Raw genomic sequence first — 23105 nt, 5'->3', positions numbered from 1 at the left:
AAAAAAATATGTAACATCAATGTAATGACTTTAGATTAAAATACATAAAAAAGGATATTGTATACAGTTCCTATGTAGATTTGAAGCCTTTAGATTCTCTGATGGTCTTGAGGCATGGACATGGACTCCAGAGAGAGGCATGGACTCCAGAGAGAGAGATATAATTTCCCCCCTGTACAAATCCTTAGTAAGGCCTCATCTGGAATATGCAGTTCAGTTTTGGGCTCCAGTTCTCAAAAAGGATATCGGGGAACTGGAGAGAGTGCAGAGAAGGGCAACCAAACTGATAAGAGGCATGGAGGAGCTCAGCTATGAGGAAAGATAAGAGGAACTGAATTTATTCTCTCTTGAGAAGAGGAGATTAAGGGGGGATATGATCACCATGTATAAATACATAAGGGGCCCATATAGTGAACTTGGTGTTGAGTTGTTCACTTTAAGGTCATCACAGAAGACAAGGGGACACTCTTTATGTCTAGAGGAAAACGGATTTCGTCTCCAAATACGGAAAGGTTTCTTCACCGTAGGAGCTGTGAAAATGTGGAATAGACTCCCTCCAGAGGTGGTTCTGGCCAGCTCAGTAGATTGCTTTAAAAAAGTCCTGGATTCTTTCCTTGGTGTACTTAATATTACTGGGTACTAATATTTATAGGTAAAGTTGATCCAGGGAATATCCGATTGCCTCTCGGGGGATCAGAAGGATTTTTTTTCCTCTGCTGTAGCCAATTGGATCATGCTTTGCTGGGTTTTTTCGCCTTCCTCTGGATCAACTGCGGGTATAGGATTGTGTATATGGGATTGTATGGTTGGGTTTTCATTACTTTTTTTTATTGGTTGAGCCAGATGGACTTGTGTCTTTTTTCAACCTGACTAACTATGTAACTATGTCTCCTCCTGTCTTTGCCTGTTCTATAGTGAGCATCCAGGGGAGGAGATGTCAAGGGGAATTTCCCAGCATGTCTGCGTATTGAAGAGTAATTTTTGCCCTCATTCCCTACTGTGTCTTTACAATTTTTTTCATTCACCCCCCACCCTTTTTTTTTTTTAATTCATAGAGTTTGGAATCCGCACCATGTTCTGCAGCTGGGTGGGATTAAGGCATCACCTTCTCATCAACACCTACCATCGGCCCATTTTAAAGGATGTCTACGTAACCTTATCATTAATAAGCAGGTGAGTAAATTTAAAGGTAGTGTTGAAAAAAAAAAAAAAGTAGTGCTGAAAATGTATCCACTGAAACGATCAAAAAATGTATATATTAATTTATGAAACCTCACGGTCTGAACGTGTCACTGTTTGCTCCTTATTTATTTTTTACATGGCTAATAACCAAGATGTTTGACTTTGGCGCCCAACTGGAATCCGTTGACAGCTCCGTGGGTTGCACATTGTGTGATGTCATCGGCTCACATTCTGCTCCTTGTGAGACTCCGACGCGGTGTAGCGGAGAGGTCGGCACCTCCAACTGTGGCTGCCTTCCTGGTGACAATAGACATGAATGTGAAAGAGGTATTGTATCATGGTGGAGGGGTAAAATGACTCGTGTGTAATAATAATGAATAGGTGCCAAAGAATAGGAAATAACACACTAGTAAAGTGAAAAATACGAAACGAATGTGAAGAGATAACAATGTCCACAAACGAATAAGGGGATTAAGCTGCCAACACCTGTAGTGTCACAAGCAATTGTTTAAATATAAGATAGAGTGGCGCTAAATCCTTTTAAAAACAGTTCTCCAAATGTAATAGTTCTCTTTGAAACTTAAGGTGAGCGGCCATTGCGCACAGTGGTGGAGCACTCGGATTGAACACTGGATTGCACGAAATTGAATTATCACTTTACAGTAAAACCTTGGATTGAGAGTAACTTGGTTTGAGAGCGTTTGGCAAGACAAGCAAATTTTTTTTTTATAAAATTTGACTTGATTAACAAGCAATATCTTGATATATAAGTAGCATCATGTCACAACTGAGTATAAAAGAGAAGAGAAGTTCCTCAAAGTGTAGCAATATGGTTACATTTAATGAAGGTTCAACATTTAGCAACTCACACGGTTGATGATAAAAAGAGGCACATCTAAATATGGAGGCATCCGGGGTAAAGCTGTCCACATAGACCGTCCTCCTCACCACCATCTATGTCATCTCTTCCACACTGCGCTCTATGAGTGCTTCAAGCCTCGCTTTCAGATCGCTCTACTGCAGGGTAGTCTTCCCGGTCACGACTGCAGACTGACGGCGGTGAGAACCGGTGGTGCGGAAGGTGGTCTATGTGGACCGCTTTACCCCGGATGGCTGCATACTTAGATGTTATAATCCATATAAAAAGATTTTAGCAATGTGATAGGTTGTGTAACCATAAAATGTCCATCCACAAATGGCGCCTCCACAAGGGGATTAGAAGCAAAATCCAGCAGGAGCTACAGAGTATAAAAGAGAAGAGAGGCGCCTCTGAGTGTAGCAATATGGTTACATTTAATGAAGGTTCAACATTTAGCAACTCACATGGTTGATGATTAAAACAGGCACATCTAAGTATGCAGGCATCCGAGGTAAAGCTGTCCACATAGACCACCTTCCGCACCACTGGCTCTCACCGCCATCAGTCTGCAGTCATGACCGGGAAGACTACCCAGCAGGAGAGCGATCTGAAAGCGAGGCTTGAAGCACTCGTGGAGCGCAGTATGGAAGGGATGACGTCGATGGCGGCGAGGAGGACGGTCCATGTGGACAGCTTTACCCCGGATGCCAGCATACTTAGATGTGCCTCTTTTAATCATCAACTGTGTGAGTTGCTAAATGTTGAACCTTCATCAAATGTAACCATATTGTTACACTTAGAGGCGCCTCTCTTCTCTTTTTTTTATACTCTGTAGCTCCTGCTGGATTTTGCTTCTAATCCTCTTGTGGAGGCGCCATTTGTGGATGGACATTTTATGGTTACACAACCTATCACATTGCTATAATCTTTTATATGGACTATAAACTGAAAAATGTATGAATAAATGGTGGTGGAACGAATCATCTGAGTTTCCATTATTTCTTATGGGGAAATTCGCTTTGATATACGAGTGCTTTGGATTACAAGCATGTTTCCGGAACAAATTATGCTCACAATCCAAGGTTTTAATGTATTTGGAAAACTATTACAGCATTTTATTAAGAGCTTTCCTTTTGTGTTGTTCACGCAGCACTGGATTTTAGGGCTGATATGAACTGATTATCATATTTATATTATTTACATATTATGTTTAAAATCTCTTTGTGTTATTTTCATGTTTTTTTCTATGTCACTGATTGAGAGTTTACAGAGTATCTCAGCACCTTTTGTGTCTCATTATGGAATATTTTTCCAAGGATTTAGCGCCACTCCATCTTATAATTAAGCAATTGTATCATGATGACATGTCGTAGATGTGCCCATACGAGGGCAGAGAAAGGTTGTGCCAGATCTGCTAATAATAAGAAAGCCTACAATTCTGACAGATGCCCTCTGATATATCAGATACTGTGTGATTGTTGCTCCTGTTGTGTCCAGCATCATATGGATGATAGGCACGTTGGTGTAGAAAGAGGGGTTGCAGTGGCTGGGGATGTATTTGGGTCCTGATGAGCTGTGATATCCATATTCAAATGTCCTCTACAGTGGCTCTTTCGTCTTGGAGGAGAAGGGAAAGGATGGAGGTGGCTATAAGGGGTTGGGAAGAAATGGGAAAGGAGGAGTGAAAATCAGGGTTGGATGTTTTCGGTACAGGAGGTAATAGTATTCAGGCATGGGAATGAAGCAATCCAAGATTGTTTAATGAATGAAATTTCTACACACCCATGAGTTTGTTGAATTTCCCATGAATTGGAACACTGATTGTGAGCCAGGTCTTCTCGCCAAACATCAATACATATCCTAACAAATGGGCACAATTTCCCACAGGCATACTCCAAAATCTTGTGGAAAACCTTTCGAGAACTGTGGTGGTAGTGTGTGAGGGAGCAACAGCATTATAATGACCATCGTTTTTGGAAAGGGATGCCCAACATGATTATATAGGAATAAAGATCGGGTACTTTATCTGCAAACATTAGAGCAGTCTTTATCAACCAGAGTTCCTCTGGAGGGTTGCTAGGGGTTCCTTGTCTCTCCTTAATCACTGACATCAGCTTTCTTTTTAGCTGTCTGTAAAGAACCAATTTAACCAATAATATAAGCGGATCTTTCTTCCAATGACCACCAATGTATGGGACCATTACATTAACCATCAACGTAAAGAAACTTTTCTTCACTAAAACCAACGTAATGGGGAACTACAATTTTTATACTGTTTCTTTTAAGGCCATCATTATTTAATGTTTAATATTGATAGAAATTTTGGGTTATAGAGCAGACGTGGTGTCAAATACACTAGGTATGCTACATTCTTTATTTGTATCTATTATTACATCTACAACTTACTCAAAACCATTCAAGGGAATATGGAAGCCCACACCCTGAGCCACTCAGTTTTAAAATTTGACAGGCTTCAGCTCCATCTTCTCCCAAACCACTCCTTCTAACACCTTTCACCCATCATAGGCCTAATCATGGAGGTCCAAGCCCACGATGGGTGAAATGCGTTTGAGGGCATGGTATGGGAGGGGATAGAGCTTAAGCCTTCCTGTCGGATTTTAAATTGAACAGCTCTCGGTGTGCGCTTCTATCTTCCCCTTGTATGTGTCATGGTCAGGGGTCAGGCTTGGAGGCCAGTAGCTATAGCAGTAGAGAAGTTCCCACAACTAGCAGGATAACTGCAGAACCAGGTCATTCTGGTGGATGACGCAGGCTCACCTGAGGAGGGGTCTGAGCCCTAACTGGTATTCACCAGAGCTCCTGATGGTGAATATGGGTTTTGCTGAGTTTTAGTACAAGGTCGTGGTCCTCAGGATCGCCTCACCAGGAGGTGAGCAAGCCAGGATCCAGTAGCAGATATAGCAGGTAGGGATCAAGCAGAACCATTGTCAGTATGCAAGCCAGAAGTCGGTATCATGTGGTCGCATGTTGGGATTAAGCAGAAGCATAGTGGAGGAAAAAGCCAAAAGAACAGTAACGAGTGGTAGCAAATATACGGACGGCATCAAGGAGTGACAAAATCGAGAGATTGGCTGGAGAGAGCACAATAATCTCTCAAACAGGAAGTGCAGAGACATGGCTAAAATAGGAAGTTCATGGGAGGAGCAAGGAGTTCAAAGTTCAGCATAAACAAGGCACAAGGCAGGATTGTCCAATGGACCAGACAGGGAGCTGTCCAGTTTCTCATAAGGCTCTGCAAGAAGTTACTGCCAGACACAGCAGAGGTCGCAGATTCAGATCCAGGCCCTGACAATGGGATAAGATGAGCCATGTGGGTGCTACACTTGACAGGGATTGAATTATCAGGCGACTGACTGAATTAGTGGAGCATAGAGTGGTGCTACATGTTCTGAGAGCTGTAGATATAATAATTTAGTGGGAGTTCTCTGGGATTTGAAAATGGCTTCAAGGGTAATGCTTCATACTGTGTCTTCCTTTTATTGATTTCGCAAATCCCCCACCATTCCCATATCCCATGCTGTAGTTTCTTGTTTAGGCATTTTGGATACTTATTATTTTAGCAAATAGTTATTCTCTTCTTTGATATTGACTGAATCCTGCAGATGATACAGAACACCTCTTCCAGCCTGGCAGCTTCATACAATACAGGTTCACCCACATGTTTCACCCGCAAAGGACGCATTTCCAGGCAATGGTGAGAACGCGTCAGTCTCACAGCACAATCCTCAGCCTGTTTTCCAGAGACAGAACCGAGTACATTTTCCTGCAGGTAGGTGGAAGTAGAAGACTTTCCCAATAGTAATTATTTTGTCTGATTGTATTGCCCTTGTCATTGATTTTCAGACACAGGGCCTGGACTGGTGATCTGGAAAATCAGGTATCTCCTTACAGGGCTGGTGGATGTTCCTAGGAGCTGTTCAAAACCTTATGTGTTAATACGAAAGAGATAGATAGTCTCATTACTATAACAGGTGCTCACAAATAACTGTAGCTCCATGCTTAGGCATGGAATACATAAACATGGGGCAGGGGGTCTGTTTTTGGCCTTGCAGCTCCAGGTTGTCCTGGGTTTTCGACATTTGTACCTGAAAGTTTCTGTGCCTTCCTGATTTTTTTAAAACTGAAGCAGTTCAGACTAAAATCTCTGGTGTTGGCATGTTGCAGTAAAAAAAAAGTATGTGTATACTTTTTTTCTTTAATCATACTTACCCTGGTGGATGCAGCATCGGCCCAATGGAGTATTTGTCCCCCGCCAGCTTTAACATTGAGAACCGAGAGATCAAACACCGCCAATCGCTCATTTCTCATAGCTTCCTGAACAGAGAGCTGCTGACTATCAGCAGCTTTCTGCTCTGCCCCCCCCCCCCCCACTCACTAAAGTGTAGGGCTGTGGGGGGAGGTGTAAGTGGCCAGGTCAGGCTCTCAGTTGCTCGCTGAGAGCCTGAGCCGGGTGCCGGTCCAGGCATGGGGGCCGATCCGCCGGCTCTGTGACGTCAGCTGACAGGTCACAGGAGTGCAGAACGAACTGCACTCCTGTGACCCACAGGAGAAGTACACCCAACATGTTTTGGCTGTACTTCTTCAGGTGTTCAGTGCATGTTGTACCCAGCATCACTCAAATTAAAGGATGTGTCTGTAAACCTTCTGCTTTATCCAGGTCATGGTATATCGATTAGTAGACACATCCAACTTGACTTGTTCTGTAATGTTAAAGATGTTTTGTAGCTTTAGCAAGCCACTTCTTCAGTTCCAGGGAGTATCAGTAAAATACCCCAACTTTTATATCCAGGTAGCGCCAACACCTTGATCCAAGTAAGGAAAATGGTCATTCTTTTGGGGACAGTGAGGTTCACATTTTGGACAGAGAAGACAACTGGTTTGTAATAGGCATCAAATAGGGCAATAGGCCATCTATGTCAAACTGTAACAACCATCATTGAACAGGAGTGGGGGGCCTCATCCGTCTTCCACATATAACGCTATTTTAACATCTCTACCCCAGAGTTTTGACAAAAATTTAGTTCTTCAGCCCTGTTAATTGAAGGAATAATGTTTATTTAGAGGCAAATATATATTTTATTAAGTATTTAACCACTTGCCGACTGCCTAACGACGATTTACGTTGTCAGTCAGCCCCTCACAGGCAAAGTGACGTAGTACTACGTCGCTAGCCTGTGAGGCTCTAAGGAGCGGGCGTGCTCCCGCTCGCTCAAGGACCCCCCTGCGCGAGTGACCGGGGGACCCGATGTCCTCCGGTCACTCGCGATCATCGATTACACCGGGAGAAAGGCAGGCGGCTAATGTAATACCAAAAAAAAAAAAACAGTGTGAACAATTTAAGCAAGAATCGAGAATCACATTAACAATCTAGGGTTTAACAGCGTCTAGAGAAAGTTAGCAATGAGGTGGATATAGAAGTATCACAAAATATAATGCAATCCTGAAATTTCAAGATGTAGGACCTGAGCCCTCAAAGCATCCCAAATGGGGTTCGTAAGAAAGTGTCGAAGGGGGTTTCAAAAGGTCAACTATACGTTCTACATAATTACCCAACAATGTGCTCCAGAACACCACGTGGGCGCAGAATACAAGAGAAAGATAGTCAAGGAAAGTGAGAAGGATGTGAGTGAGTCTTGGAGTGCACGGCAGAAAAGCTACAAGTGGCAATTACTGATATGACTAAGAGCAAACAAAAAGTGAGGATAAGAGCGAAAAAATGGCCACGTTTGGATTATTGTTTATTTAACCTGAAACAAAGAATGGGATTTTGTAACCAGGCCAGAGTGGTTCCACAATTTTCACACCCCCGTCCTGTCCTTAGACCATGACATCTGCCTTTCCATGTAAATTTGTGGACAAGCTGTGTCTTTAACATTACAGAAGAAGTCCAGTTAAATGTGACTAACTACTACTAGGTCAACCTACTGTAGAAGACTGAGTGAAAAGTTCAGAGCATCATGGCCTTAGGGGTAACCGGGGTCCTTAGTTTCGGGGAGTATGGGGGTCTAAACTGAGGCTATGATGCAGAAACCCAAGGTTACCTTCACTGAAAACCCCATGTCAAAATCAGAGGTATAAACAGCTGATGTTATATTTAAATCTTGACTTGTTCTATAGAAGTTAAGCTTAGCCCCAGAGTAGGGCTGTTATATAAATTCAAATTATAATCCTTGCAACCATAGAAAACTCTGTGCACCTCGAAAAAATTCCTGCCAATAACACAGTTTTTGATGGAAGCCATTTTTGCCTCCTTTCCAATAGGTGGAACGTGGCATCCTAACTGCTTCATATAATATTGGCGATGGTAACTACGTAGTGAAACTCACCGGCCACAGACTGGATTCCGGGGAGTGGTGTGAAGTTAGTTTGGAGCGGCTTCAGAATGAATTCACTCTGCGTATGAGCAGCGGATCAGAACACGGTGAGGTCACAGTGGCGCATGGCACATACAAGGAAATTAAAGTGGAGCCAAGCAGTGTTTTTCTAGGAAGCGGCAAGATGGAAGAGCCAAGTTTCGAAGGTACGATAACCAAACTGATTAAAAGCATGGTTGGACACAATGAATGCAACACCACCTTGGGTTGAGTGTCATACTGAGAACCTGGAGTATATTTATAAATAGTCTTTAAAGCTGAACTATTTTTACTGATGTAATAAATACAGAGAAATACTAATGTGTGTCTGTTATCTTTTCCTGGAATTCGGCTTTAAAGTATAGCATAGTTTTTCTTTCTCCTCCATTGAGATACAAAGGGAGTCTTAAATAAGGAGTCTAAAATCTTCAGGTGATACCATCGCCTACAAGGTAATTGGACAATGGCAAAAAAATCGACTGTAGGTCGGTGCAGGATAACCCCTCCTACTACTAACATGCATTCGTTTTTTATTGGGGTCCTAGGAGGATGGGCATCTTCACTTTAGCTGTGTGGTTGTAAATATGAACCTTTTTTTTACTGCACATTTTGTAGCCTTTACCTTTTTTAAACCAAGACTCTACACTGCTGCTCGAGATCTCCAACCGGCAGTGGTTTGGCAAGGTTGTTCCCAGCCTAGCTTTAGATTGCATCCAGACCCTGCTGGACTAGAGGTTACAATGATAGCCTAAAAGTGAACCTTCATAAATTGCCACTGGAATCATCTCATTGCTTGGAATATCTGGGCCTGGTCTTGGAGTATCTGGGACTGGTCTTGGAGTATCTGGGCCTGGTCTTGGAGTATCTGGGCCTGGTCTTGGAGTATCTGGGCCTGGTCTTGGAGTATCTGGGACTGGTCTTGGAGTATCTGGGCCTGGTCTTGGAGTATCTGGAACTGGTCTGGGAGTATCTGGGCCTGGTCTTGGAGTATCTGGGCTTGGTCTTGGAGTATCTGGGACTGGTCTTGGAGTATCTGGGCCTGGTCTTGGAGTATCTGGGCCTGGTCTTGGAGTATCTGACACTGGTCTTGGAGTATCTGGGCCTGGTCTTGGAGTATCTGGGCCTGGTCTTGGAGTATCTGGGCTTGGTCTTGGAGTATCTGGGACTGGTCTTGGAGTATCTGGGCCTGGTCTTGGAGTATCTGGGACTGGTCTTGAAGTATCTGGGCCTGGTCTTGGAGTATCTGGGACTGGTCTTGGAGTATCTGGGCCTGGTCTTGGAGTATCTGGGACTGGTCTTGGAGTATCTGGGCCTGGTCTTGGAGTATCTGGGACTGGTCTTGGAGTATCTGGGGCTGGTCTTGGAGTATCTGGGACTGGTCTTGGAGTATCTGGGCCTGGTCTTGGAGTATCTGGGACTGGTCTTGGAGTGTTCCATCAGAAGGAGAAGCTTCAGTCTCTCTAGCCTTGGGGCTGAGAATAGAGCAAATCCAGTCTATGGCAGGACTACACATTCTTTAGACTCTACACTGCTGGTCGAGATCTCCAAATCACAGAAATTTGGCTAGGCTGTTCCCAGCCTAACTTGTTTTGCTTACCAAAATAAGTGACACACATACATTTTATTCTGCATCCAGACCCCGCTGGATTAGAGGTTACAACTAAAGCCTGAAAGTGAACCTTCAGAAATTGCCATTGGAATCGACTCATTCCTTGGAATATCTGGGCCTGGTCTTGGAGTGTTTCATCCTCAGGAGGAGCCTCATTCTCTCTGGTCTTCAGGCTGAGAGGTAGAGAAGATTCAGTCAGCCCACATTCTAGCCTTATTAGTCTTGAACATTGCAGATGTAGACCATTATCAGACAGATTTACTTATTTATTTATTTACAGAGAGTGATCCCTACACCTGGAGGTTTTCCTATATCATAGGTGGGGACACAAGATGTGGACCTGTAGGCTGCCTAGGTTCTACAAAAAACTGGACAGGGTTGTATCCAGGTGCATGGATCCACTGGTGGAAGCAATAGATCACTGGTGCCCAGCCTAAGACCTGAGGACCGCATCTTGCCGTTTGGTATATGATATGTGGCCCTCAGACCTCAGCAGTCTGTAGTGGGAACATTGATTATGGTAATAGCATTGATCTCTACAAGCCTCATGTAAGGCGTTCCCAGTTTCGTATTGTCTTTTGCAGCATCTCCCCAGCCAACAATGTATCCTGTCCACATTCTCTGACCCTCATTTCCTCTTAGGTCTGCAGTTTCTGATAGTCCTCTCAAGTATTACATATTGCACAATATGTGTGGCCCTTTGGTGATGTCAGGGGCCGCATTTTAGGCCCCCTTTAGCTCACAGGTTGACAACCACTGCAGTGGATGCTCTGGTGGCACCGTGTGATCATTACACCCAGATATATGCCTTTCATCCTAATACCAGGATGGACTTCAACTTCCACCGGGTAATCATACTCCTAGTACTCCTTTGCTACAAAACTAAGACATGCTGTTAGTGGAAGGGGTTATCTTGGGCTGGCTGAGTGTTTTTTGTTTGCCAGTGTCCAATCCTCCTGCATGCGGCAGTATATCCCAAAGGTTTAGGACTTTTGTGTCCCTCAATGAATCCCAAGAAAATGATTTTACAGTGAGTACAAAAATCATTTTTTATTTCTAATCTTGTACATTTGTGCTTGTATGGGCTTTTATAGGCCAAGTGCAGCTAAACCGCTAAAAACACAGTTGCAGCTACTTTAAAGCGGAGTTCCACCCAAATGTGGAACTCCCACTCATTTGCTTCCTCCCCCCCCTCCGGTGCCACATTTGGCACCTTTCGGGGGAACAGGTACCTGTTTTTGATAGGTACCCTTCCCCACTTCCGGGAAACGGCGCCGCAGCGAAGTTTGGCCCCCTCCTCCTCCTACCCCCGCCGCCGAGCCAATCTGTATGCGCAGCGTGCTTCGCACATGCGCAGTAGGGACCCGCCTGTGAATGGCAGCGGCAGCACCCGACAGCCGATGGAAACATCAGCTGCGGTGCCGACATTGCTGGACTCCAGGACAGGTAAGTGTCCTAATATTAAAAGTCAGCAGCTACGTTATATGTACAGTGTGTGTAGTTGCTGACTTTGAATTTTTGGAGGGGGGGCGGAACTCTGCTTTAAGTGCTGGTTCACACTAGTGTGATGCCAGACATCGCATGTGATTCGCAATGCATTGCTGTGCAGATCACATGTGATGTCTGTGCGATGCGATTTCAGCCGTACAAAATGTATGGCTAAAATCGCATCACATTCGCACCAAAATGGTGCAGGATGCTTTTTTTTTTGGTTCACGCTGGAATCGGATAACATGGGTGTTCACACCAATGCGATCCAATTCCTGCACCATTTCACAGTTCGCACTGCAATCTGCGAACCAATCTGGGGGTGTCATTAACTTTATATTGACATCCCCAGCGATTCTCAGATCTCAGTGTGAACCACTGTGCAATTTGGCAACTGGCACTGATTCGCAGGGTTTCCCGCGTCGCACCAGTGTGAACCGGCACTAAGGCTCAATTCACACCTATGCATGTGGCTTTTAAGCATTTCTGTAGTGCTTTTTGCTGTGCTGTCCACGGTTTTTTTTTTTTTACCGCAATTTTGCCGTTATTTTACAACGATTTGCATTTTGATTTTTTTTTTTTCATTTGTTGTTGGGCAGATTTAAAAAAAACGCAAAACGTAAATTGCGGCAAAAATGTAATACTTGCGCTTTGGGTGCAGATCCATTGAAGTCTATTACATGCAAAATAGTTTAGTGGTACATTGGCACAAGAAGAGGTCTCAGTATGGGCTAGTCCCGGGGACCGGGAGAGAGAAAAAAGGGAGGGGAGGGGGAAAAAACAGGGGTCAGGGGGTCCCAAGTTCAGGGGATAGCTGTCCACTGTAGCGGCTGGCGGCGGGAGAAAGAGAAGTGATCTCTGGGGGGAGACAAGAGGGAAGAAGCGCAGCGTCTTCTAAGTGCAGCAAGACATTTTAATGTAAAGTAAAGCAGTATTACACTCACATAACTCAGGTGAATGAGAGGCAGCTCAGCAAGATGTACAAGTCATCTGGGGCATCACTGGAGCGAGTCCTGGTGGTGGAGGCAGGGGGGGTCCCGATGAGAGAGGCAGGGGGGGTTCCTCTGTATGCGAAGCGCGCTCCCGCCCCCGCTCATTCACTGTGATCCCCACGTATGACCGGCGGACCCGATGTCCGCCGGTCACTCGTGATCGTCCGCTGCAGAGGGAGAAAGGCAGGCGGCTAATGTAAACACAGCCGTCTGTCATTCTCCCTTGTGTAAGTGCAGAGATCATACGGTCCTGCTATGTAGAATCGTATATCTCTGTAGTTACACAACAAGCCACATCCAATCACAGTTAGAAGCACGCCCCTAGGGACACACTTAACCCCTCCTTCACACTTAACCCCTCCTTCTCCAATAAAGTTAACCCCTTCCCTGCCAGTGTCATTCTTACAGTAACAGTGCATATTTTTAGCACTGATTGCTGTAGTAATGTCACTGGTAACCCCACAAGTGTCAAAAATGTCAGTCAAGGGTCCGATCTGTTCGCCGCAATGTCACAGTCCCGCAAAAAAATCGCAGATCGCCTCCATTACTCGTTAAAAAAAAAAAAAAAAAATGACAAAAATCTTTCCCTTAGTTAGTAAACGCAATAACTTTTGCGCAAACCAATCAAAATACGCTTATTGCGATTTTTTTTTTTCACCAAACATATGTAGCAGAAAACAAATTGGCCTAAAATGTTAAAAAAAATTAGATTTTTACATTTTTTGGGGGGAATTTCATATAAAAAAAATGTGAAAAATATTGTTATTTTTGCAAAATTGTCGCTCTTTTTTTGTTTATAGCGCATGATCAAAAAATCGCACAGGTGATCAAATACCACCAAAAGAAAGCTCTGTTTGTGGGGAAAAAAAGGACGTCAAATTCGTTTAGTTACAGTGTCGCACGACCGCGCAATTGTCCGTTAAAGTCACGCATTGCCGAATCGCAAAATAGGGCCTGGTCAGGAAGGGGGTAAAATCTTCCAGGGCTTAAGTGGTTAAAGATGTCTGCTTATCTTTAGTCTGCATTGACAGTGGAAGCTGATGATTTGTACTCCATGTCAATAGGCTGCATGAAGGATGTAAGACTGAACAGCTACCGACTGCCCATGGAAAACCAGTCCAGCTCTCCGGTGACCATGGTTGGGAAGCAAGGAGTGAGCAGAGGGTGTAACTCCGACGTCTGCAGGAGCGCTCCTTGTAGCCGGGGCTTTGTCTGCACTGATATGTGGATGTTACATGAATGCAGGTAAGACAATCTTCACTATAGGACCTGCAACTGGCAAGGCATGCATTCTTTATTGGCTTTCTGTGTTATAGGAGGAGGGTGCTCTTGAAAGTGAACCTGTCAGACTAGTAAAATGGAAGCTGACGCTGCATACTTTTTTTTTTTTCAATATCTCTTTTATTGTAATTTTCCCAAAAAAATAATAATTCACATACACAAAAAAAAAACAAAACAGCAAAATATCAACATAAAATGTTGCAATAAAATTATTGATCATAACATTTTACCACAAAAAAAAAAAAAAAAAAAGGGGGGGGGGGGGGGAAGGGGAGAAGAGGAAAGGAGGAAAGGACAGGGAGAGAAATAGGAAAGGGGAACCTTCCACCCAACTCAGTTTAACCGTCACACAATGGGGTTTCCATAATTTTATATATATATATATATACATATGCTCATTATTTTCGATCTATCGTCTCTTTTTTTTTTTTTGCAAAGGACAAAGTTTTTCCGCGCTTCACTGCTGAGCGAAACAAGAAAGCACTGACATACAGCTGGGCGTGCCCTTTGAATTAGTGGTGCTTATTTTTTGACCACGTAATGCTATGAAATTCAGTGATCAAAATAATTTCCTTTAGCCAGTAATGTTAAAGTAATGTTGGTAAAAACAAAAACAATTCTTTCCTTTAGGCCCCGTTCACACTGGGGCGACGCTACTTTGCCGGGCGACCTCAGAGGTCGCGGCGCGCTGCTCGCCCCGCGACCTCGGAGCGGCTGGCATGGACTTCATAACATTGAAGTCTATGCAGGTCGCTCCAGGTCGCCCCAAAGAAGCTCCGGACCCTTTTTCTAAGTCGGAGCGACTTGTGTCGCTCCTATTAGAACGGGTCCATAGCTTCTGTATGGCAGGCGACCTACGGCGACCTGTCAGGCGACCAGTGTGAACGGGGGCTTAGCCAATATTATGATTATTTTTAAATACTGTGTGTATATATTTTATTTTATTTATTTCAGGTACTTATATAGCGCTGTCAATTTACGCAGCGCTTTACATATACATTGTACATTCACATCAGTCCCTGCCCTCAAGGAGCTTACAATCTAAGGTCCCTAACTCACATTCATACATACATAGTAGGGCCAATTTTATACAGGATCCAATTAACCTACCAGCATGTCTTTGGAGTGTGGGAGGAAACCGGAGTACCCGGAGGAAACCCACGCAGGCACAGGGAGAACATGCAAACTCCAGGCAGGTAGTGTCGTGGTCAGGGCTGCTGTTAGAAATCGCGGGGCCCCATACAGACTACCTTCCAGGGCCCCCCCAAGAAAATATTAAAGATATATTTAGCTAAAATTACAACAAAATCACTATTAGCAGACACAAATATAACATAACTCGCATAATTCCTGCTAAATCTAAAAAAAAAAAACTATGCTAAATAAAAAAGAAGATGAGAAAAATATACAGGCTGGGCAGTTGGAGCTCAGTGATCAGAGAGACAGAGAGAGAGAAACAAAGTTACAATTTACAAATAAACTCCTGAGCAGAGATAAGTGCTGGGAGGGGGGGGGGGGGGCACACAAGGGAGGGGGATTAGTGAGGGACGACTGTCTCTTTCTCAACAGATAAAAGCTGATAGCAGGGAGAGGGACAGATCAGATTCAGGTGCTGGAGGAAGATTTCTGTATTTGTTGTCCATCACTAATCCCCCTCTCTGTGTGGGCCCCCCTGTGTGCTCGGGGCCCCCTACAAGAGGGCTGGTGGTCCCCTCCTATCAGCGGCCCTGGTCGGGGTTGGGATTCGAACCAGTGACCCTCTTGCTGCTAGGTGAAAGTGCTTACCACTACACCACTGTTCTATTTATATTCTTCCTATGGCGTGGCGATGCTCTCTGCACGATTCTCCTGGGAGGCCAGAATAGCTTGATGGCACATGTCTGGTGGGCAGGTCCTTGATGACACACCCCCAGGGAGCGGGTCCTTGATGACACACCCCCAGGGAGCAGGTCCTTGATGACACACCCCCCAGGGAGCAGGTCCTTGATGACACACCCCCAGGGAGCAGGTCCTTGATGACACACCCCCAGGGAGCAGGTCCTTGACGGCACACCCCCAGGGAGCGGGTAGAGACATCCCCAAAAAGACTTGCAGCTGCAATTGCAGGGAAAATCTGTTCTACAAAGTATTGACTCCGGGGGGGGGGGTGAATACAAATGCAGGCCCCACTTTTCACATATTTAATTGTAAAAAATTTTGAAAATCATTTATAATTTTCCTTCCACTTCACAATTACGTGCCACTTTGTGTTGATCTATCACATAAAATCCCAATAAAATATTGTTTGGTTGTAACATGACAAAATGTGGAAAATGTTAAGGGGTGTGAATACTTTTTCAAAGCACTGTATGTTTATTATTAATGTATGTAAGCCAATGTCTCTTATTTGGTACGTTTGTCAGCATTACTAACTATAAACAATTTTTTATACTATATAAGCATTTTTTGTAAAACTATTGCAAAGTCTCCTGCCTAGAAGGATTCTGCCGGCAACAGCACTTCCTGTTGCAGGCTGACAACGCTAAGCCACTGCCTCACGATGACTTGCAGCGTTGTCAGACTACAGAGGAAGCTTAAGCTGGCTATTGGGCTGCCTCCAAGGTCTTCACATTTTCTGCAGACCAGAGTGACAACCCAACAGCCAGTTGGAGGAGCGCACATAGCAGGCTGACAACGATGCTGCTAATTACAGGGCAGTGGCTCAGCTTTTTCAGCCTGCAACAAGAAGTTCCGTTGCTGGCAGGATCTCCAGATAAAATATTTTTGCAATAGATTCACCTATAACAATTTGCTTAAGAAAACTTTATAGAGTGGGGCATTATGCCAAACATACTGAAAAACTGATTTGGTGTTCTTAAGCTTTAAACTAGGGATCGACCGATTATCGGTTTGGCCAATAATTGGTGGCCGAAATTCACTTTTTTGAAAGTATCGGTATCAGCCACAGGTTTGGCCAATATGACTGATATTTACTTAAGGTAGGGTCTATGTGGCTGCCTCTGGAGGGGATGGGGATTAGAGCGCCGCCTGATTACACAGAGCAGGGTTCTTCTGCTTACCCGGTGCGGGCGCTGTCACATGAAGTCCTGCCTCCTGGACCGGCTCTTACCTATGATAGACAGCACACTGGTGATGTCTATCATAGGAGCCAGTCCAGGAGGCGAGACTTCGTATGACAGTGCCCGAGCCAGGTAAGCAGAAGAACCCTGCTCTGTGTAATCAGGCGAAGCTCTAATTCTCATGCACTGGTCACTCTGCATTGGATGGGGGCACTGGTCACTCTGCATTGGATGGAGGCACTGGTCACTCTGCATTGGATGGAGGCACTGGTCACTTCGCATTGGATGGGGGCAATGGTCACTCTGCATTGTATGGGTCTGCTGCATTGATGGGGGCTCTGGTCACTCTGCATTGGATGGGCGCACTGGTCACTCTGCATTGGGTGGGGGCACTGGTCACTCTGCATTGGATGGAGGCACTGGTCACTTCGCATTGGATGGGAGCAATGGTCACTCTGCATTGTATGGGGGCACTGGTAACTCTGCTGCATTGATGGGGGCACTGGTCACTCTGCATTGGATGGGGGCACTGGTAACTCTGCATTGGATGGGGGCACTGGTCACTCTGCATTGGATGGGGGCACTGGTAACTCTGCATTGGATGGGGGCACTGGTCACTCTACATTGGATGGGGGCACTGGTCACTCTACATTGGATGGGGGCACTGGTCACTCTGCATTGGATGGGGGCACTGGTCACTCTACATTGGATGGGGGCACTGGTCACTCTGCATTGGATGGGGGCACTGGTCACTCTGCATTGGATGGGGGCACTGGTAACTCTGCTGCATTGATGGGGGAACTGGTCACTCTGCATTGGATGTGTGATTGAATGTGCAGAATATTGGCCGATACTGATACTTTGTGACCAAAATCGGCCCTGGGAAAACCATATTGGTCTATCCCTACTTTAAACCCCTGCAGGGCTGTTGATCTATTTAAAAAGTTCATTCATTGAAAATTGGCTTTAAATTTGCCGACCCACAATACTAATGTTTTTGCATGCTCTCTGTTATGTAGCTGCCCCCCAGGGTACCTGTTGATAGAGAACATCACTGGCCAGTGGTGCCTGTATACCGTGTGTGCACAAAACCCCTGCAAATATGGCACCTGCATACCACGATCGGACGCCGAGTTCTCCTGCCTCTGTGCTCAGGGATTTGCTGGCAGCAACTGCGATGTCGTCCATTACACCTTGGATCCAGGATCCACGTTCAGCACTTTCCTCATCACCTGCATCAGCTCCACTGCCCTGATCGGTAAGAATCAAAATGTGCCCATGTGTGTCTTTCCCTGGCTACATTGTAGCAAGATATAACAGTATTATATAATTTATTATGAAGCATGTAAGGGGTGGGGCTGGGACATAATGTGGGCAGGGCCTCCCAAAACTCCCAGGTGGACAGGAGCAGAGTTGGGAAATTTTGGCAGGGAGATCTCACTGTTGGAATATCCAAAATACATATGACGTCAGGGGATGACGCAGACCATTAGGCTCCACCTATAACTAAATTATCAAATGTGGGTGGACTCTTCCTTTAAGATATGAAAGGTAATTGGATATTACAAACTGCAGTCTTATGTTTTTAGTACTTAAATGCCAATCCGCAAAACTTTTGCAAAATAGTTTTTCAAGAAGAGTTTTAACTGGTGGCTCTTTATGTGCCCCGCCTTCCTCCACCACTTCTTACCTTTCCGCCTAAGGTCAGTGCCTGGCCTGCGATAGAACATAAATTATTACTTATAGAGCAGATGTTACAATGTAACAGACAGAATATTGGATGACTATGCCTGTATTCCTCCCTGCTGTAGCTGTGATTGCTGGCGCTGTACTTCTCTCCCGCTGCAAGAAGAAGAAAAGGATGAACGAGGGCGTCTATCATGTGTCCGCTTATCACGATGAAGTGGAGGACACCAGGCAGAACATCTTCCATTACAACGAGGAGGGAGGTGGCGAGGAAGATCAGGTGAGCTCATTAGTGTATTCAAGTGATAAAGCCAACAAAATCGTTGTAGGTGCATGTATGAGACAGGTACACTTTAAGGAGGAGAGAAAAAGAGAGGGGAGATGGATGGAAGAATGATGGGGGGCAGAGGAGGGTGAGAGAGAGAGAGAGAGAAAAAGTGGGGATGGGGAGAGAGTAAGGGGGGATGAAGGGCAAGGAGAGGAGAGAGAGAGAACAAAAGAGAGGGGGGAGAGGTGTGTGTTGGGGGGGGGGGGGATAAGAATATGTAGGGGGGAGGGAAGGAGGGAAGGGGAAGAGGAAAAAAAAAGAGTGGGAAAAGAGGGAGACAAGGAAGGGGGGGGGGGAGAGTGAAGAAGAAGGGGGAAGAGACTTGGAGGTAGGTGAGGAGAGAATTGGGGGGGGGGGCAAATGGATAAAAAAGAGGGAGAAGAGAAGAATGAGAGGGGGAATAGGGAGATGGGGAGGAAGAGAGAAAGAAAGGGAAGAGGGAAAGAGAAAAAGGAGGGAAAAGGAGATGGGGAGGGAGATAAAAAAAGGAAGGAGAGGTAAAGAGTAACAGAGGGAGACTGAGGACACTGGAGAGAAAGAGTGGGGTAAGAGGAGATCGGGGAAATAAAGGAGGGGAGAGGGAGAAGGAGAGATAAAGATAAGGAGGAGAGGAAGAGAGGAGGAGAAACAAAGAATCAGAGGAGGGTGGAGAGGAAGAGGATGGAGGGGGAGACAGTGAAGAAGGGGATGGTGGTAGAGGCAGATGATGAAGAAGAAGATGGTGGGAGAGGAAAACAGTGGAGAAGGAGATGGCAGGAGATGGAGACAGTGGAGAAGGGGGTGACGGGAGAGGGAGACTTTGGAGAATCTCAGGGGGAATGGGAGATGGTGGGAGAGTGAGACGGTGTAGAAGGAGATAGTGGAAGAGTAAGGCGGTGGTGAGGGGATGGTGGGAGAGAGACAGTGAGAAAGGGGATGGTGGGAGAGGGAAATGGTGGAAGAAGGAGATGGTGGGAGAGGGAAATGGTGGAAGAAGGAGATGGTGGGAGAGGGAAATGGTGGAAGAAGGAGATGGTGGGAGAGGGAGATAGTGAAGAAGGTAGGAGAGGGAGATAGTGGAGAAGGGGATAGTGGGAGAGGGATACAGTGGAAAAGAGGATAGTGGGAGAGCGAGACGGTGGAGAAGGGGATGGCAGGAGAGGGAGATGGTAGTAGAGGGAGATGGTGGAGGAGATGGTAAGAGAGGGAGATGGTGGAGAAGGAGATGGTAAGAGAGGGAGATGTTGGAAAATCAGAGGAGGGAGAATGAGATGATGGAAGAGTGAGACAGTGGAGAAGGGGATGGTGGGAGAGGGAAACAGTGGAGGAGGAGATGGTGCAAGAGGTAGACGGTGGCGAAAGAGATGGTAGAGAATCAGAGGGGAGAGAAGGGGATGATGGGAGAAGGAGATGGTGGAGAAGGGGATAGTGGTAGAGGGAGGCGGTGGAGAAGGGGATGGTAGGAGAGGGAGAAGGTGGGAGAGTGAGGCAGTGAAGAAGGGGATGGTGGGAGAGGGAGACAGTGGAGAAGGAGATGGTAGGAGAGGGAGACAGTGAAGGAGGAGAGCAACAGGGAGATGGTGGAGGAAAGTATGGGAGAGGGAAATAGTGGAGATGGAGAGGGAGAGAGCCGAGGGAGGAGGAGATCGTGGGAGAGGGAGAAAGCGGATGAGAGGGTGGAAGAGGACAGTAGAGCAGGAGATGGTGGGAGAGGAAGACAGTGGAGAAGGGGATAGCGGAAGAGGGAGATGGTAGAAGAGGGAGAGGGTGGAGGAGATGGTGGGAGAGGGAGAGGGTGGAGGAGATGGTGGGAGAGGGAGACATTGGAGGAGAGGATGAGAGAGGGAGATGGTAGAGGAGGAGATGGAGGGAGAGGAAGATAGTGAAAGAGAGAATGGTAGAGGGTGGAGAAGGAGAGGATGGGAGAGAGAATCAGAGGGGGGATGAGAAACTCAAATCCATCTCAGGATAGTACAGAGCCTTGGGGGCAATCTGCACATGCTCAGTTTGGTGTGTATTGCTAGAGGTTTTTTTTTTTTTGGGAGCGTGCATGTGATCAGCACAGGACCAATCAGCACTGTCCAGACAGAGGGTCAGGGGTCATGCAGCCTCATAGGACAGTCAGAGGAGAATAAAAACTCCTCCTACAAGCTTTAACCAGGCACTGATAGAAGTCACAAGACTGCTATATACTTCTGATAAGAAAAGGTATTTAGCAGTTTATATTTACTAAAATAATTGCTTTTCCATGTTCCGTGTACCATGGGAGAGCAGATATAGTGACTGTAGAGTCATGGGGAGAGCAGATATAGTGAATGCAGGCTCCTGGGGGGAACAGATATAGTGAATGCAGGCTCCTGGGGAGAGCAGATATAGTGAATGCAGGCTCCTGGGGAGAGCAGATATAGTGAATGCAGGCTCCTGGGGAGAGCAGATATAGTGACTGCAGGCTCCTGGGGAGAGCAGATAGTGACTGCAGGCTCCTGGGGAGAGCAGATATAGTGACTGCAGTCTCCTGGGGAGAGCAGATAAAGTGACTGCAGTCTCCTGGGGAGAGCAGATAAAGTGACTGCATTCTCCTGGGGAGAGCAGATAAAGTGACTGCATTCTCCTGGGGAGAGCAGATATAGTGACTGCAGGCTCCTGGGGAGAGCAGATATAGTGACTGCAGGCTCCTGGGGAGAGCAGATATAGTGACTGCAGGCTCCTGGGGAGAGCAGATAAAGTGACTGCAGTCTCCTGGGGAGAGCAGATAAAGTGACTGCAGTCTCCTGGGGAGAGCAGATATAGTGACTGCAGGCTCCTGGGGAGAGCAGATATAGTGACTGCAGGCTCCTGGGGAGAGCAGATATAGTGAATGCAGGCTCCTGGGGAGAGCAGATATAGTGAATGCAGGCTCCTGGGAGAGAGCAGATATAGTGAATGCAGGCTCCTAGGGAGAGCAGATATAGTGACTGCAGTCTCCTGGGGAGAGCAGATAAAGTGACTGCAGTCTCCTGGGGAGAGCAGATAAAGTGACTGCATTCTCCTGGGGAGAGCAGATAAAGTGACTGCAGTCTCCTGGGGAGAGCAGATATAGCGACTGCAGGCTCCTGGGGAGAGCAGATATAGTGACTGCAGGCTCCTGGGAGAGAGCAGATATAGTAAATGCAGGCTCCTGGGGAGAGCAGATATAGTGACTGCAGAGTCCAGGGTTTAGTAACACTAAGGCATAGAGAAGCCGAGCTGTGATAGGCTGGCTATGGGTTAAAACGTAACACGCAATCTTTTCAAGTCTAAATAAAAGTACATGATTGGCCCATCAGGTCTAATTACTGTGATTATTCCCCGCAGGACGCATTTAACATGACAGACCTCCATCTGTCTCTGCGGAACAGCCCGGCGCTCTCTCTCGGTAGGAGGGCGAAGGATCGCCGCGTCCACAGCCCCCTGAGCTGCGATTACGAGCGGCCTGACAGCCAAAAGGCTCCATCAAGAGCGCCGGCGTCGAGGCTGAGCTGCTCCTTCACCAGCGGAGATTTTGGTCAGTATTTCTACGATGTCTGCCAGGACGCCGTCTACATGCACTCGTCCTGCGACAGCTTGAAGGTGTACGACACGGAGGGGGCCGGCTCGACCGCCGGCAGCCTGAGCACGCTGGCCTCGTCCGGGGTGGAGTCGGACTTGGAGTACGAGGACGTGAAAGCGTGGGGGCCCAAATTTTACTATCTCAGTAAACTTTATTCCTACACAGAGGATGACGACTCCCAGTGAAGGGGCGGGGACGGACCGCCGCGCCACATCCATGCAACGCTCGTCTGCACAAATCTGATGTCACCACCGGCACTCGTGATAAATTGCTTAAAAAATAATAATAATTTAAATAGCACAAACTTCAGTGCAGAGGAGGCAAAACTTTTTTTTGAAAAAAAAAAAATTATTGCATTTTGTAGAAAAAAAAAAAGCCGCAGCATTGTTCGCTTGACCACAGAGCTAACGCTCAGGAAAAGATGTAAGGTGTTTTATTATCAATGCAAGGCTTACAAGAGCTGCAGGAACCTTCAGGAACTTTGTAAGTTGTTACAACCCTTGCGGTGACCCCCTTAAAGTGTATGCCCAGACAAAAACTTTTTTTTTTCTTCCAGTAAGGATGGAAAGGGGAGGGGTTAGAACTCCTCCTGTCGGGTTTTTACTGCTATCCAGGGCTCCTCCCTGGACTGAACTGGCTTACTCTGATTTTGCTGCACACTGTGAGCTTCTCACACTGTGCATTAGAAGCTGCAGCAAGT

The 23105-nt window shown here is 46.1% G+C and overlaps 1 protein-coding gene across 1 annotated transcript in view; it reads left to right on the top strand.

The window, feature by feature from the left end:
- The window catches only part of LOC309566059 (neural-cadherin-like), a 214732-nt gene extending 192017 nt beyond the window's left edge, over positions 1-22715 (top strand). Inside the window, exons 26-33 of the mRNA XM_082271084.1 lie at positions 1056-1173; positions 1335-1509; positions 5665-5831; positions 8324-8582; positions 13569-13749; positions 17864-18102; positions 18656-18810; positions 22171-22715. Of these exons, the coding sequence (XP_082127210.1) occupies positions 1056-1173; positions 1335-1509; positions 5665-5831; positions 8324-8582; positions 13569-13749; positions 17864-18102; positions 18656-18810; positions 22171-22590 (1714 nt within the window). The 3' untranslated portion in view covers positions 22591-22715. The remainder of the gene's footprint in view (positions 1-1055; positions 1174-1334; positions 1510-5664; positions 5832-8323; positions 8583-13568; positions 13750-17863; positions 18103-18655; positions 18811-22170) is intronic.
- Positions 22716-23105: the final 390 nt, after the last annotated feature.

This window comes from Pelophylax lessonae (assembly GCF_965119305.1).
Source record: "Pelophylax lessonae genome assembly, chromosome: 10".
NCBI lineage: Eukaryota > Metazoa > Chordata > Amphibia > Anura > Ranidae > Pelophylax > Pelophylax lessonae.
The sequence above is the reverse complement of the archived record's forward strand: the minus strand, read 5'-3'. Positions and strand labels throughout refer to the sequence as shown.